Below are 12113 nucleotides of genomic sequence, written 5' to 3'. Positions count from 1 at the left end.
TACGCAAAGAATGCTGGGATTGAATTATAGAAGAGCGCCCCTGTGTCAATAATTAGATTCAAAAATTGCAAGTTTTTAGACGGAACGCTATAGTTTTCAGCTTGCAAGTGGAAGTGGGCAGTGCGGTTACCATTGCAATGATAATTATTGCATAATACGTCCCTTGTTTAACGCCATAGGCTGTTATCATTGTAAAAATTGCCAATTTTTGTCCAAAATTTTTACACGCTACAGAAAATCTATACCTGCCCTGCTGCAGGGTTTGACGTCGTGTAAGTACGTGAACTGCTTTCATTAGAGGGAAACTGGGCATAGTTTTCATATAAACGTTTATGAAGTAACAATTACAGTTTATCATGAATCAATACAAATAACATTGCCAATCTTAACCCTGGCGCGACACCAAGGCTGAGCCCTATATAATATTACTCCAATTATTTAGGAATTGGTCAAAGCTATTCACATGAGTAGCTGCTCTCAACCGAACCTGTAGAAAGTCAGATTGTGCAAATCCAGGATATTTTTATTGTAAACCATATCTTTCAGCCAGTGCATATAACCCCTTAGGTGATGCACTAGTGTGAACACAAGTACAATGTCCTACATGGCCCTGATTATAAAGTTCAGGAACTTGTCAGCTTTGTTGAACGCCATGCTGTGGTGATGCCATGCACCGTTATATTTGTGAATATTTGTTTCATATCAATCTGTACACCATTGCAAAAAGTGAAGATATTTCTTGTTTCATGTAATTGAACCGCACTCCTCCAGACTCACCCTGTCACCCTTAAAATTCAATGCGACTGTTGACCACAGCTTTATTACAAAAGTATTTTCGAGAAAAATTTTGTCAGAGAAGAAAATCTATCCGTCAAAAATTGCCAACCTCTAACTATTGAACTTTTTAGTGTACATTATTTTTTGATGGTCTCCCTTTACAATGCTGTACGATGATTGCAAAACAATCAGCAAAATTTCTCAGTAATATTCTACCATACATATCCTCCTATCATTATTATCATCTTCTGCTCAGAACATTCATCACTGAACCCAAATTTTTTTTCGCCTCCTACTGGCACTAGTATGTCTTACATGTAAAATACGTTAGACTATATACGTGAGAATCAATATGTTTGGTGCTCTAGTAGGAGGGCGAGTGTGCTTTTGATTCTTGTCACGTAATTGGTTTCTAATTTTAATCGAATTACTTCAGTTACATGTAAGTATCATGACACACTGTTTTGTTGTTCTTAGTTTTGACTCATAACTGACCTTTCAGTGAGGCACATGAAATAAAAGTAAGTTGGTTAAAAACACAGCTGATTTGATTTCATTCCCATCTTCACAAGTGTTTTATCTGCTGTATCTTTCATTTAAAGTTGTTCCTGAACCAACTCAAATCTTAGAGGGTGTAGTGACTACGATAGAAATAAACAGAACAGAAGAAGAGCTTGGAATCAGCTTAGTTGGTGGAAGTGATACTCCATTAGTAAGTTTATCATTTGTTTCAGTGAAAAATCAGCATTAATTAGCATAATCACAGATGGTACATGTACCGGTACATCCATGTAGCTAACTTGCCTGACTCAAGTGATATAGAGCAACTCTACCTACATGTACCATACAGCTGAATTACTGCGGTGTACTGGCTTTCAGATATGATAATCTGAGTCACCTCTTGCACATAAATCTGTTATCATGAATACCTGATCAATCTGTAATATATGAAATTACAAAATTCACAAGGCAGATTTTATGTTATGGGAGTCTTTCCCTTTCAAAATGTATCTAAACAATCTGAAAATGCTAGAAATCCAAAATTCTTCAAGCTTTACACTATTAATTTTATCTTCTATTTTTTGTCATTCAGAGCTATCTACCTTCATGATGATATTCCCTTTACTTCAAGATAAAATTCTGAACACACCACAATCTGGTGATCTGTGATATTAAGCCATTCTGCCAGCATCCTCGTAGCTTTTTTTCAGTCTGATCTCAATATCATAAATGTCAGAGGCCTTGAAAGGTTCCAGCTTTTGATCAGATAAAGTTATTGTCAGAGCTCATCTGCTCAGCAGAGACTTCCGTGGTTCAGTGATGAATTGAAACTTGCAGATAAAGCAAGGCAATAAGAACTGAAAGAAAATCGATATCTCTGAGTATGCTGAATTGATTTCATCTGACATCTCATTAATCTTGCCGACCACATGCTCACCCTCAATGTCAAATGTCACTTTCATAAGCGTCTTCATTTTCCCTCTGTGCACAGGTGGCTATTGTTGTACAGGAAATCTTCCCAGAGGGGTTGATAGCAAAAGATGGAAGGATCAACCCTGGAGATCAGATTTTAGAGGTAAGTCTTCATGAATATTTCATGGTGAAATTAAGGTTTGACTTAAAAAAGATCAAATGTGATAACCCAAGGAATCCAATATGACTCTTTACAGTTCATCTGAGTTTTGCAGAGTGGGCTTATTATAAAGAGAGAAGATTTGAAAATTACAACCTTATTTTCAAGGAAAATAAGCCGACCTATCCATGGTACTTGACCTCTGTCACTTTGCTTAACACCCTCTCAAATTGGTTTGACCATAGAATTTTAATTGACGAGTTGATTCCATTTACAAAAAGGGTGAGGAAATTGTTACAAGGGAAGAGTAAATTTACAGTTCAATGCAGTTCTGAATCAAGTGTGTGTGAAAGAAGTAGTGTGTTTTTAAATGATTTAATGTTGTAATCTGACCATGTAGATAAACGGTGAAGATTTGCGTGACGTATCCCATGCACAAGCCAGAGCAGCTTTCAGTCGGCAGTCGTCTGTTGCAAGATTAACAGTACTCAGGGAAAAAGTGGAAGATAGAGGGCTCCCTCCAGACAGAGAAGGTAGGATAAGAATTTGATGTTAAAATCTGCCAGAACAGCTTCTTTGTGTGTATGCTCTGACATGCTACAGCAACCATTGCTTGTTCAGTAGTTGTGATTTATTGCACTCAGAAACATTTCCAATGTGTATTACAAGTCACTTGAAGAAATGTATGGGTTAGAGTTAATACTTTGATGTAAAACCAACAAGCCTCTTCTGCCATGTTAGTACATTGCTATGCTCATTTCTGAAATGCAACTATGATTTTCAATGTGTATGGTATAGTATCATGCTATCTACAGGAAATTTGTTGTGAAATGATATTTGTCAAGGCTTTTACCTACTCAATAGAGGTCAATTGTGATATTGCTGTCAATTCTGATCACCTTGAACTACAAGCTTACTCAAAGTTGTAATTTTGACAATAAATCGCTATTCCAGTTCAATTATCATCGTTTATGATCTTTGATGAATATATTAGTTTTGATACATACCATGGATAAGAATTAATAATTATTGATCCTTTCATGCCCAATATCTCAAGATATCTTTAGATTTTAATATTCATAACAGAACTGATTTGATGGAAGCAAGTGTACCCAGGTATTATGTATTGAACTCTGATGGATAAAAAGTATATTGTAGGTGAACCAGATAAAATTAAATAACCAGGTAAAACCAAGTAAAATCGACCAAACCTTGAAAACCCGAACTCAAATTCTCTTTAATCAAACATTTATGGTTTTCTGACAGAAATATTGAAGATAACGCTCACAAGAGTACCTGGAGTTCAACTTGGGATCAAGATTGTGGGCAAAAAGTAAGTGAAGGATCTGGTCTTTTGTCACCAATTTGATACTGTGATAAGTTTTTTGTTACCAACTACTTTACAAAGCTTTCAGTATTTTCCATTTTTCAAAAAGCTTGATAAAGTACACAAGTAAAGCATGTGACCTTATTTGAATATGACCTGTGACCTCATCGCTTGAGTAACTTCAGAGATATTTGTCAGTAGTTCTAGTTTTTTGGCCTATAGAATCTTGCTAATTAAACTAAAACTTTCAAAGCTTGTATTTGAACTACATTTCAGTTCTTCCATAGAGTGATGAAGTCACAATCTTTTTTGCACTACATTTTAAATTTTGATGTATGTAAAATATTTACTTATTTGATGCTAATTGAAATGCTCATTCATTAGGTGTTTGTACATTCAAATCTTGCATGCATGTTATTGCATGTAAAATACTTTCATACAAATGTTGTTATACAAAATGTATTTACATGCTTGAGCAAAAGTAGATTTATGTACTGGTTCCATCAACGTATGTATCACAAATTATTCAAACGCACAAACCGAATTTCAATCTCAAAAGATAGTGCCCTTGATTTTTGTAACTTAGTCTTGCATGATAACATGCATTTGTGTCCATGAAATTTTTGGCAAATGTTATTAACCTGCGCACCTACAGAAGCCACAACAGAAAACTTTCTTGTGTGATAAGCATACGTTGTTTTTAACCTCCTTGAGGAGTCAGCACAAAATTCCAGTGCATTTTTGTAAATTCCTTTTGACCTTTCAGTCTCATTTGACCAAACCATGCCAGACTAGGCATGTCATTGAACTCATAAATAGAATACATCTGTTATTTAGACTGTTCAACTCAAACAAACTAATTTCCTGTCATCAAGCAAACATCTTTTCAGTAAATGGCTATATTTCCTTTTATGGGTTTGTTCATTTGCATCTAATTAATTTCAGAACTGAACCTGGTGTGTACATCCTTGATCTGGTGAGTACAAAAATTGTTTCTCCTTCATTTCATTTCCAATCATCCAATAGAAAATAACACCAAATTAAACCTTTATGCCAGAAGTCAGGTTGGATTTCAGAGTTAATATTTAATGTTGAAAGCATCTGTACACACTGGACAGTGTATCCGCAAAGGTTTAGGGACACAGGTACATGGTTTTGTTCTGTAACAAAATATTTGCCCACCACTAATATGATGTCATTTATATACGAAGATGGACTCTTGTGAAATGAGAGTTACTGGCATAATTTTGTGAAGGTGACAATAACTGTTATAATAAACGTTTGCTTTTTCTGCCTTATTAAACAAATACATGTTTTTATTCTTCTGCCGGAAGTGAGTTGAAATACAAATCCGTCTCCAAATCTTGCAAACACACAATCTGATTAAAATCAGATGTAGAGTACGGCGATGTTTTCTTATGCGTACGCTGTATTCTCTCGTTGTAGCCTCTCACTACGACAATGAGAGAATGCCGCGTAGGCATAAGAAGATGTCGCCATACGCTACATCTGATTTTAATCAGATTGGCAAACACAATGCTGTGTATACAATATGCATTGTCACTGTTGACAAATGCTTTCTAGTCAAGACTTGAAGACTAAAGTTCAGTAGCCAATAATGATATTTATTTATGTGTTTATTTATTTATTTATTTATTTATTTCAGTAAACTAACAGACCAAAGACCAATTTACAGGCACCCTAAAAAGCAACTTTACAAAAAGATAAAATCGAACACAGTACAAAGAACAAAGTAAAACAAAAACAACAAAGATAAAATAAACAGTATTCACAAAATTCATAAAAAGTAATATTTGCAGGTCAATGTATCATGGACGGACATGTCCCTGATAATTATACTATCAGCAATGTAATATGGCGATATAATTAATAGCGTTTGTGTACAAAAAATCATAGGGCAGAGATTGATCACTTCTCAAGAGATCAAAGGTTAATAGGACTTTTAGATTAGCCAGTGCAGATTATTTTGTCAGCTAATTAATTTTCATCAAACAGCTTTCCATACATACTTTCTTGCCAATATTATTTATATTTGCCATGTCAGTGCTGGGCATAATTGGAACATTTGTAATAACCAAATGAAACGTTTGATTCCATCATTGAATGTAAAACAGCTCACCTCGTGTTATTGATGTCTTCCAACTGACAAAGATTGTTTCTTCCTTCCAGATTGAAGATGGCACAGCATGTAGAGATGGTAGATTATGTCCTGATGACAAGATACTTGAAATCAATCATCAAGATGTCAGGGACTGCACACCAGAAATGGCCGCTCATGCCATCAAAGTAAGTAATAATATCATTCTCCAGATTTTGGCAAAGAGGTGTTTTGACACAATGACCATGTTCAGCATGTACTGGTAAATATTCACCTCAAAGTTAGACACTCACAAGCAAACAATGCTGTTACATGTAAAACCTGTTATCATGGTATTGAGAAGAAAAAAAAGGGCCCCGGGTGTACTCAGAGGAAGGTTTAGCTGTTCAACCTCCAAATATTGTAAACAGGTCCATAATCACCATTTCTAGCAATGGGTTTGAGCCAAACTGCGGTGGTGAAATGGTTAAACTTTCAATTCTTTGGTACAGTCCTATTGTTTTGTATGGAGGGACATCAGACCTCTGTGCATGGTAGTGGGATGAAAGCGGGTATACATATCCACACTTAAAGGCGGAGCCTCCCTTTAAAAAGACGCGAAGCTATGGCGGCGTTCATTGTGTAAGTGGACACCAAACAGGCAACACGGGGGCAGACGCTCCAGAAAATGCCACTTTTTAGTTTTCCCCGGCTGCAAAAATGCAGACAGACTGCCAAGCAGTCAGCGCAAAGTTGCTGCCGATCGAACCCTGTGGTTATATTCAAAGTATAACGCGACTGGAAGACAATTTGTTAGGAAATTCAAACGTTTGTGGTGGGGAATCAATGGCGGTTGGCGATTTGAACCGACCGTCAATCAAATGCTTGGATAAACTCTGTTTGCAGGATTAGCAAAAGGTGACAAAGGGTTGAGATCAGTTTGTGTACTGGCCATATGTTTGACTGAGAGGAGAACTCCACTAATGCGAGAACCTAGGATTGAAAAGTGCGGCTTTAAGAGAAAGTTACACAACGTCAATGTCTGTCCAGTACATACATAATTCAATATCAAATAACCCTTTGGAGACAATCCATTGGAGACCATTTACAAATGAAATAAAGCCCCCAACCTGCCTACAAAGTACACCTCTCTAGTAGGGACCTTTGATATTTCCAGGACTGTTCATAACACAGAGTTTCCATGTATCAAGAGAAGTTTGAAAATTTGCTGAATTCTGTTCAGCCTTACTCAGTTTATCGAAATCTTAGTAAATCTCTGTGTACGCCTTGACAAATAATTTATCATGTTTGAAGCAAACAAAATGTTCTAATGAGCAAAACAACCATTTAATTTTTCAGACAAGTGGAGAGAAAGTGAAGTTTTTGATATGCAGAACAATCCGACCATCAACACCTGACCTCATCAAATCAATGGCACAGGAGTTTTCATCATTTGGAATTTCCAATGCCAAAGGAGGACACGTACTCGGACCCAAACACAAAACTGTCACAGTGTACAAGGTAATATGTCAGAGTTGTCAGTATCTGTTCAGTTTTGTCCGTTAATTTGAGATGATCTTAGAAAACTGGCAGTATTTCAAAATATTTGACGTTGTCGGCAACGCTTACATGTATGTGGTGAGTTATTCATGACAAAAGATGTAATGATAGAATTTATTACGATAAATAAAATCATGGAATTATCAAATCAATCCCTGAATGCTTATGATTGCATGTGTAATGAACCAGCCAGCTCCAAGCTTTACTCTCCTTTTAGCATTTTCCAATAAAAACTTCAAACTTTATAGATCATTGTGGGAACTTTCTTCTAAAACTCTGTATGTTTTACTAATCTGTTGTTATTCTGCATTTCAGGGATCTACCGAATCCCTAGGAATGAGTGTCTCTGGTGGTTTGAAGAGTGGACGAGGTGATATACCAGTCTACGTCAGCGACATTCAACCCCATGGTGTGCTGGGACAAGATGGAGAGTTATGTGTAAGTATGAACTTTTAAGCCGATTTTCCAGTGATTTCCAGAGTCTAGTCATTCTTCTAACCTATACCAGCATCAATGGTAATGAAACATTCATTGTCAATGTTCTGGTTTTGCCATCAGAAAGCTCAAAGCAAATTGTCTGTTTGTTATCAAATACATTGGTTGCGTTTATGTTAGCTATAGCTATACATTGTCTGTATGCAAGCTTTAGAGGATTTGCCATTGAGAGAACTATGCTACTTGAGTTGGTTAGTAAACCTAGTTAAAGGGACAGTAGCTATAACCTTTGATGATTATTTCATTGTTTTTGTCTTGTATGTCATTTGTAAGTTTTTGTTTAGCTCCACAAAGCATAGTGAAACACCAACTATTTAGCTTGTCAACACAGCATCTATACGTCTAAAATGCACTGCATTTGTTTACATTTGAACTCTAGTCTGCACCGGAATTCACTAGTCAACGGTTTACACATATACAAGATGAGTTGACAAGCTGAATACTGTGTATCTCCACTTTCCTTAGGACTAGGACAAGAAACTGGTGTTGACATTAGAATAAAAAATAATGAAACAAACATCATCAAAAATAACAGCTACCAGCCCCTTTAATGTGTTCCTTGCTACATATTTGCTACATGTATGTATTGCTACATAGTTGCTACATGTATGTATTGCTACATATTTGCTACATGTATGTATTGCTACATATTTGCTACATGTATGTATTGCTACATATTTGCTACATGTATGTATTGCTACATATTTGCTACATGTATGTATTGCTACATATTTGCTACATATATGTATTGCTACATATTTGCTACATGTATGTATTGCTACATTCCATCTACTGCCTGTTTATAGTGTGAATTCACTGGAGCAAAATACTAGTAGCTGCTCTTCTGTACGTGAGAATATTAATCTTGGGTCAGTTGTCTGGTTTAGAGGTGGGTGTAGAGAATTGTATCTTTTGCAGACTGCCTTCTCTATACCAGCGGTGATTTCCAATGTTTTCCATATTCCAATAAATAATCCTCCAGTGTAATTTTCACTGACCTTGACAGGTTATGACCAATTACAAATTAGAGAATAATTGTGCATACACATATACTGTTCATTGACTCCTTGTTTAATGATGGTTGGCAAAACTAAGTTAATGGTCGTGGAAAAGTTAGTAGGTGAACGACGTTCTGGTTACATGCTTTGACTATCTTTACCATTTTGATTTCAGAGAGGTGATGTCCTCTTAACTATCAATGGCACAAGTCTTGTCAAGTTAACTCATGCAGATGCAGTGGCCATACTCAAGGCATGTGCTGGCTCAAGGACCATTACATTAGAAGTGCTGGAGGCCCAGGGACATGAATTAATTGAACACTTTCCTAACTTCACTCCGTCGTGGATAACATGGCTGACAATGCCACCGTAAGTGTCAAGTTTGTTTGTTTATTTGTCATAGAGAACAGATCATTACTCCTTCTATGGAAGATTTTGTCTCATGAACTTCTGATTTCTGTACTTGCAAGTGTTTATCTCATTACTCAATCGAAAATAATGGGCTTTAACCCTTTCACCACCTTGATATGTCCCAAATCCATTGTTATCATTGGTGATTGTGGACCTGTTTACAGGGAATTAGGGGTGAACAGGTTAAACCCTGACAGATTTCAGTAGAATGGTTAGTAAGGAGAACTATGGGTGAAAGTATTGAGGTAGTATAGTACGCACCTCAAAAAAGAAGACTTCAACTTTTGATCAAAATTTCCTGAATGAAACTTTCACTCATTCTCTCACCAATTCAACAATAAAAATGAAGGGTCACAGTGAAAAGTTTTGTCCAAGAGGAACGGATTACCTAACATTTACCAATATTTGAAAGTCAAAATGGCAGCCATCTCTGTGTTAATTCTAAAGGGAAGAATTGAGTAGATCTAAACAGCCACCCTCTCAACAATAATATCTTAACACTTTGGAAGAGCCTGTTCCTATAAAACAGGACAACTCAGTTCTAAGTTGAAAGTTAACATATACCATGATGCACTAGTCTGTTTTTTACACATGTACAGGTACTTGATTTTACACTTGTATGCATCTATCTTGTCAGATACTGTTATGTTCCAATCGACATAACACTGGAGAAAGGTTCATCAAGCAGCCTTGGATTCAGTATTGTCGGAGGAGCTGACTACTGCCATGGTGAACCGGCCATCTTTGTGAAATCTGTCGTACCAAACGGACCAGCAGCTAAAGATGGCAGACTTCGGTAAGTTCCTTTACCTAATGTATACAGCTGCTCTTTACAAACAAACCAACTTCAAATAAAAAATAGAAAAGCTACAAAGTGGGCAACTTTTTTCACTACAGACTTTAGAGTGTGCAGATTTGAAAGATGAGAGAATTTGAACATTTATAAGGACTTGCATGGAAAATTTACACAAAACACGATTGGAACTAATTAAGGATATTTGGATGGTGATGTAATGCCGGTTTAATCTGCAAATGTAAGCTTATCTGCTTTTCCTTTTACATTATAAACCTGTTTTTATGAGCAATTTGTAATATTGCAACATTCATCCATAGTTTACCTACAATTTTTGAGAAATTTGAAAAATATGGAAATCCCATTATCCTAAATTAGTTCCAATTGTGTTACAAGCGTCTTAATCATGATTACTGAAGCATTTAAACTTATCAACACAGTCACATCTTGGTGACAGATTCACAAAGAACTGTTCTTAACCCTTTTCCTGCCAGACAGTATTAAGACTATTACTTCCCCATCAGCCAAGTCAGTAAAAAGCGGTATTGAGCCCAAACCAGTGTTTCCGCTGCCCGCTCGCCAAATCGCAAATGCGAGAAAAAAGTAGCGTTTGGCGAGAAGATTTTGGCAAAAGTTAGCCAAACTTGCGAATCGAAAATTGCACTGACGTCATCACTTTGTCCGCGCGCACATGTCCTGCATTCAATTTGAGATGTAATGCTTTATCTCTGTACATCCCCGACCTTATGCGTCAGGAGATCCTATTTGTAACACATACAGTATGAATAAAATTGTAACGAAACAACTCACAAATCAATAGTACCGCATGTATATCATGACTAGTTGACTAAAATGTTGCGAAGTTTTGGGTTTGACTACGCGCAATGTGTGCCTACAGATAACTCCGTGCAGTGACAGCCGTGTCATCGTCAACACTGAATTGAATTGAAGGATCGTAGTGACGGTGAAACTAAGCAAAACGGCAAACTTTCCTTTTTGACTTTGGCTGCTCCACCAATATGGGGGGAACCACCCCTACAACACACATTCTAAGTGCAAGTAAAGCTATGAAATGAAAAGAAAATTATGATCATTGTAGGAAAGTCGATCGTGAATTTGGAAAGGAAGGTAGCGGCATGCATGGTCAAAAGCATACGCATGACATTTTTTTTAGAACGTAGAGCGAGTAAGGCACTCCTGAATAGCGAAAATGTTCGTGGTGTATTGCTGCCAACAAGAAAATACCTTTACTGGCGTTAGAAACTTGTGTGAATTGTCTTCCTTAAATATAAATTCGCGACAGTTTTCAGTGTATCACGGACCGTGGTGTATTGTGACGTGACATCGTATACAGACTTTCAGAGAAGCGCTCGCTCGTCCGTCGAGTCGGCCTTGTTCCGCGTTCACATCGTGCAAATAAATACGCAAGTCTTGTCGTGATATATGAGCATTTAACTTGATCGTCAGTGAAACAAAAAGATGTTTCTCCATATCAAAAGGGTATATATTTGATATTTTACGGTTCTGTTCTAGACGTGAACATTTGGATTTATGATCCGTGATTTCCGCGATCCATGGCATGATTGAAGCTGGCTGTGAATGAACACTGACGTCTTTGATGATGACCCCTGACCCAAGCGCCATTGATACGCTGTGCGCTGTCCGAGCTTCACTTGCTAAACTTTAAGCGTAAAGCAAATGTATTGGAAGTCTAAAAAATGCACATATTTCTCAAGTCTGAGAGTATTTTACTTTCAAACTGCTACGAGAATGGATATCTGATTCGTTTGAAAAAACTAGTATGCTGAACCAGGTTTCGTGCCGTTGTCTGTAGCGATAATGTACAGTATCGCACGATAGCGATTCCATGGTAATACTGAATATAGTTGCATACGCCTAACTTTGGACAAGTGTCGCTTGGAATTCGGACAAATTTTATGTTGTATGCGTGGCTGATGTTGGCACCTTGTAATCTGAACCATAAATTGGTGTTACTTTTAGTATCCATAGTAGCACTAACAGGGTTTATTTCCGTCATTCTTACGGAAAATGCAGACAAATATTTATTTTTGCATATTAAT

The 12113-nt window shown here is 36.9% G+C and overlaps 1 protein-coding gene across 1 annotated transcript in view; it reads left to right on the top strand.

The window, feature by feature from the left end:
• LOC139141138 (ligand of Numb protein X 2-like) overlaps positions 1–12113 on the top strand; it is a 73286-nt gene that overhangs the window by 57210 nt on the left and 3963 nt on the right. Inside the window, exons 4-13 of the mRNA XM_070710742.1 lie at positions 1380–1489; positions 2270–2353; positions 2751–2883; positions 3617–3683; positions 4623–4653; positions 5868–5984; positions 7135–7296; positions 7651–7773; positions 9004–9197; positions 9877–10035. Of these exons, the coding sequence (XP_070566843.1) occupies positions 1380–1489; positions 2270–2353; positions 2751–2883; positions 3617–3683; positions 4623–4653; positions 5868–5984; positions 7135–7296; positions 7651–7773; positions 9004–9197; positions 9877–10035 (1180 nt within the window). The remainder of the gene's footprint in view (positions 1–1379; positions 1490–2269; positions 2354–2750; positions 2884–3616; positions 3684–4622; positions 4654–5867; positions 5985–7134; positions 7297–7650; positions 7774–9003; positions 9198–9876; positions 10036–12113) is intronic.

The sequence above is a fragment of the Ptychodera flava genome, chromosome 9 (genome assembly GCF_041260155.1).
Source record: "Ptychodera flava strain L36383 chromosome 9, AS_Pfla_20210202, whole genome shotgun sequence".
NCBI classification, from domain to species: domain Eukaryota; kingdom Metazoa; phylum Hemichordata; class Enteropneusta; family Ptychoderidae; genus Ptychodera; species Ptychodera flava.
The sequence above is the reverse complement of the archived record's forward strand: the minus strand, read 5'-3'. Positions and strand labels throughout refer to the sequence as shown.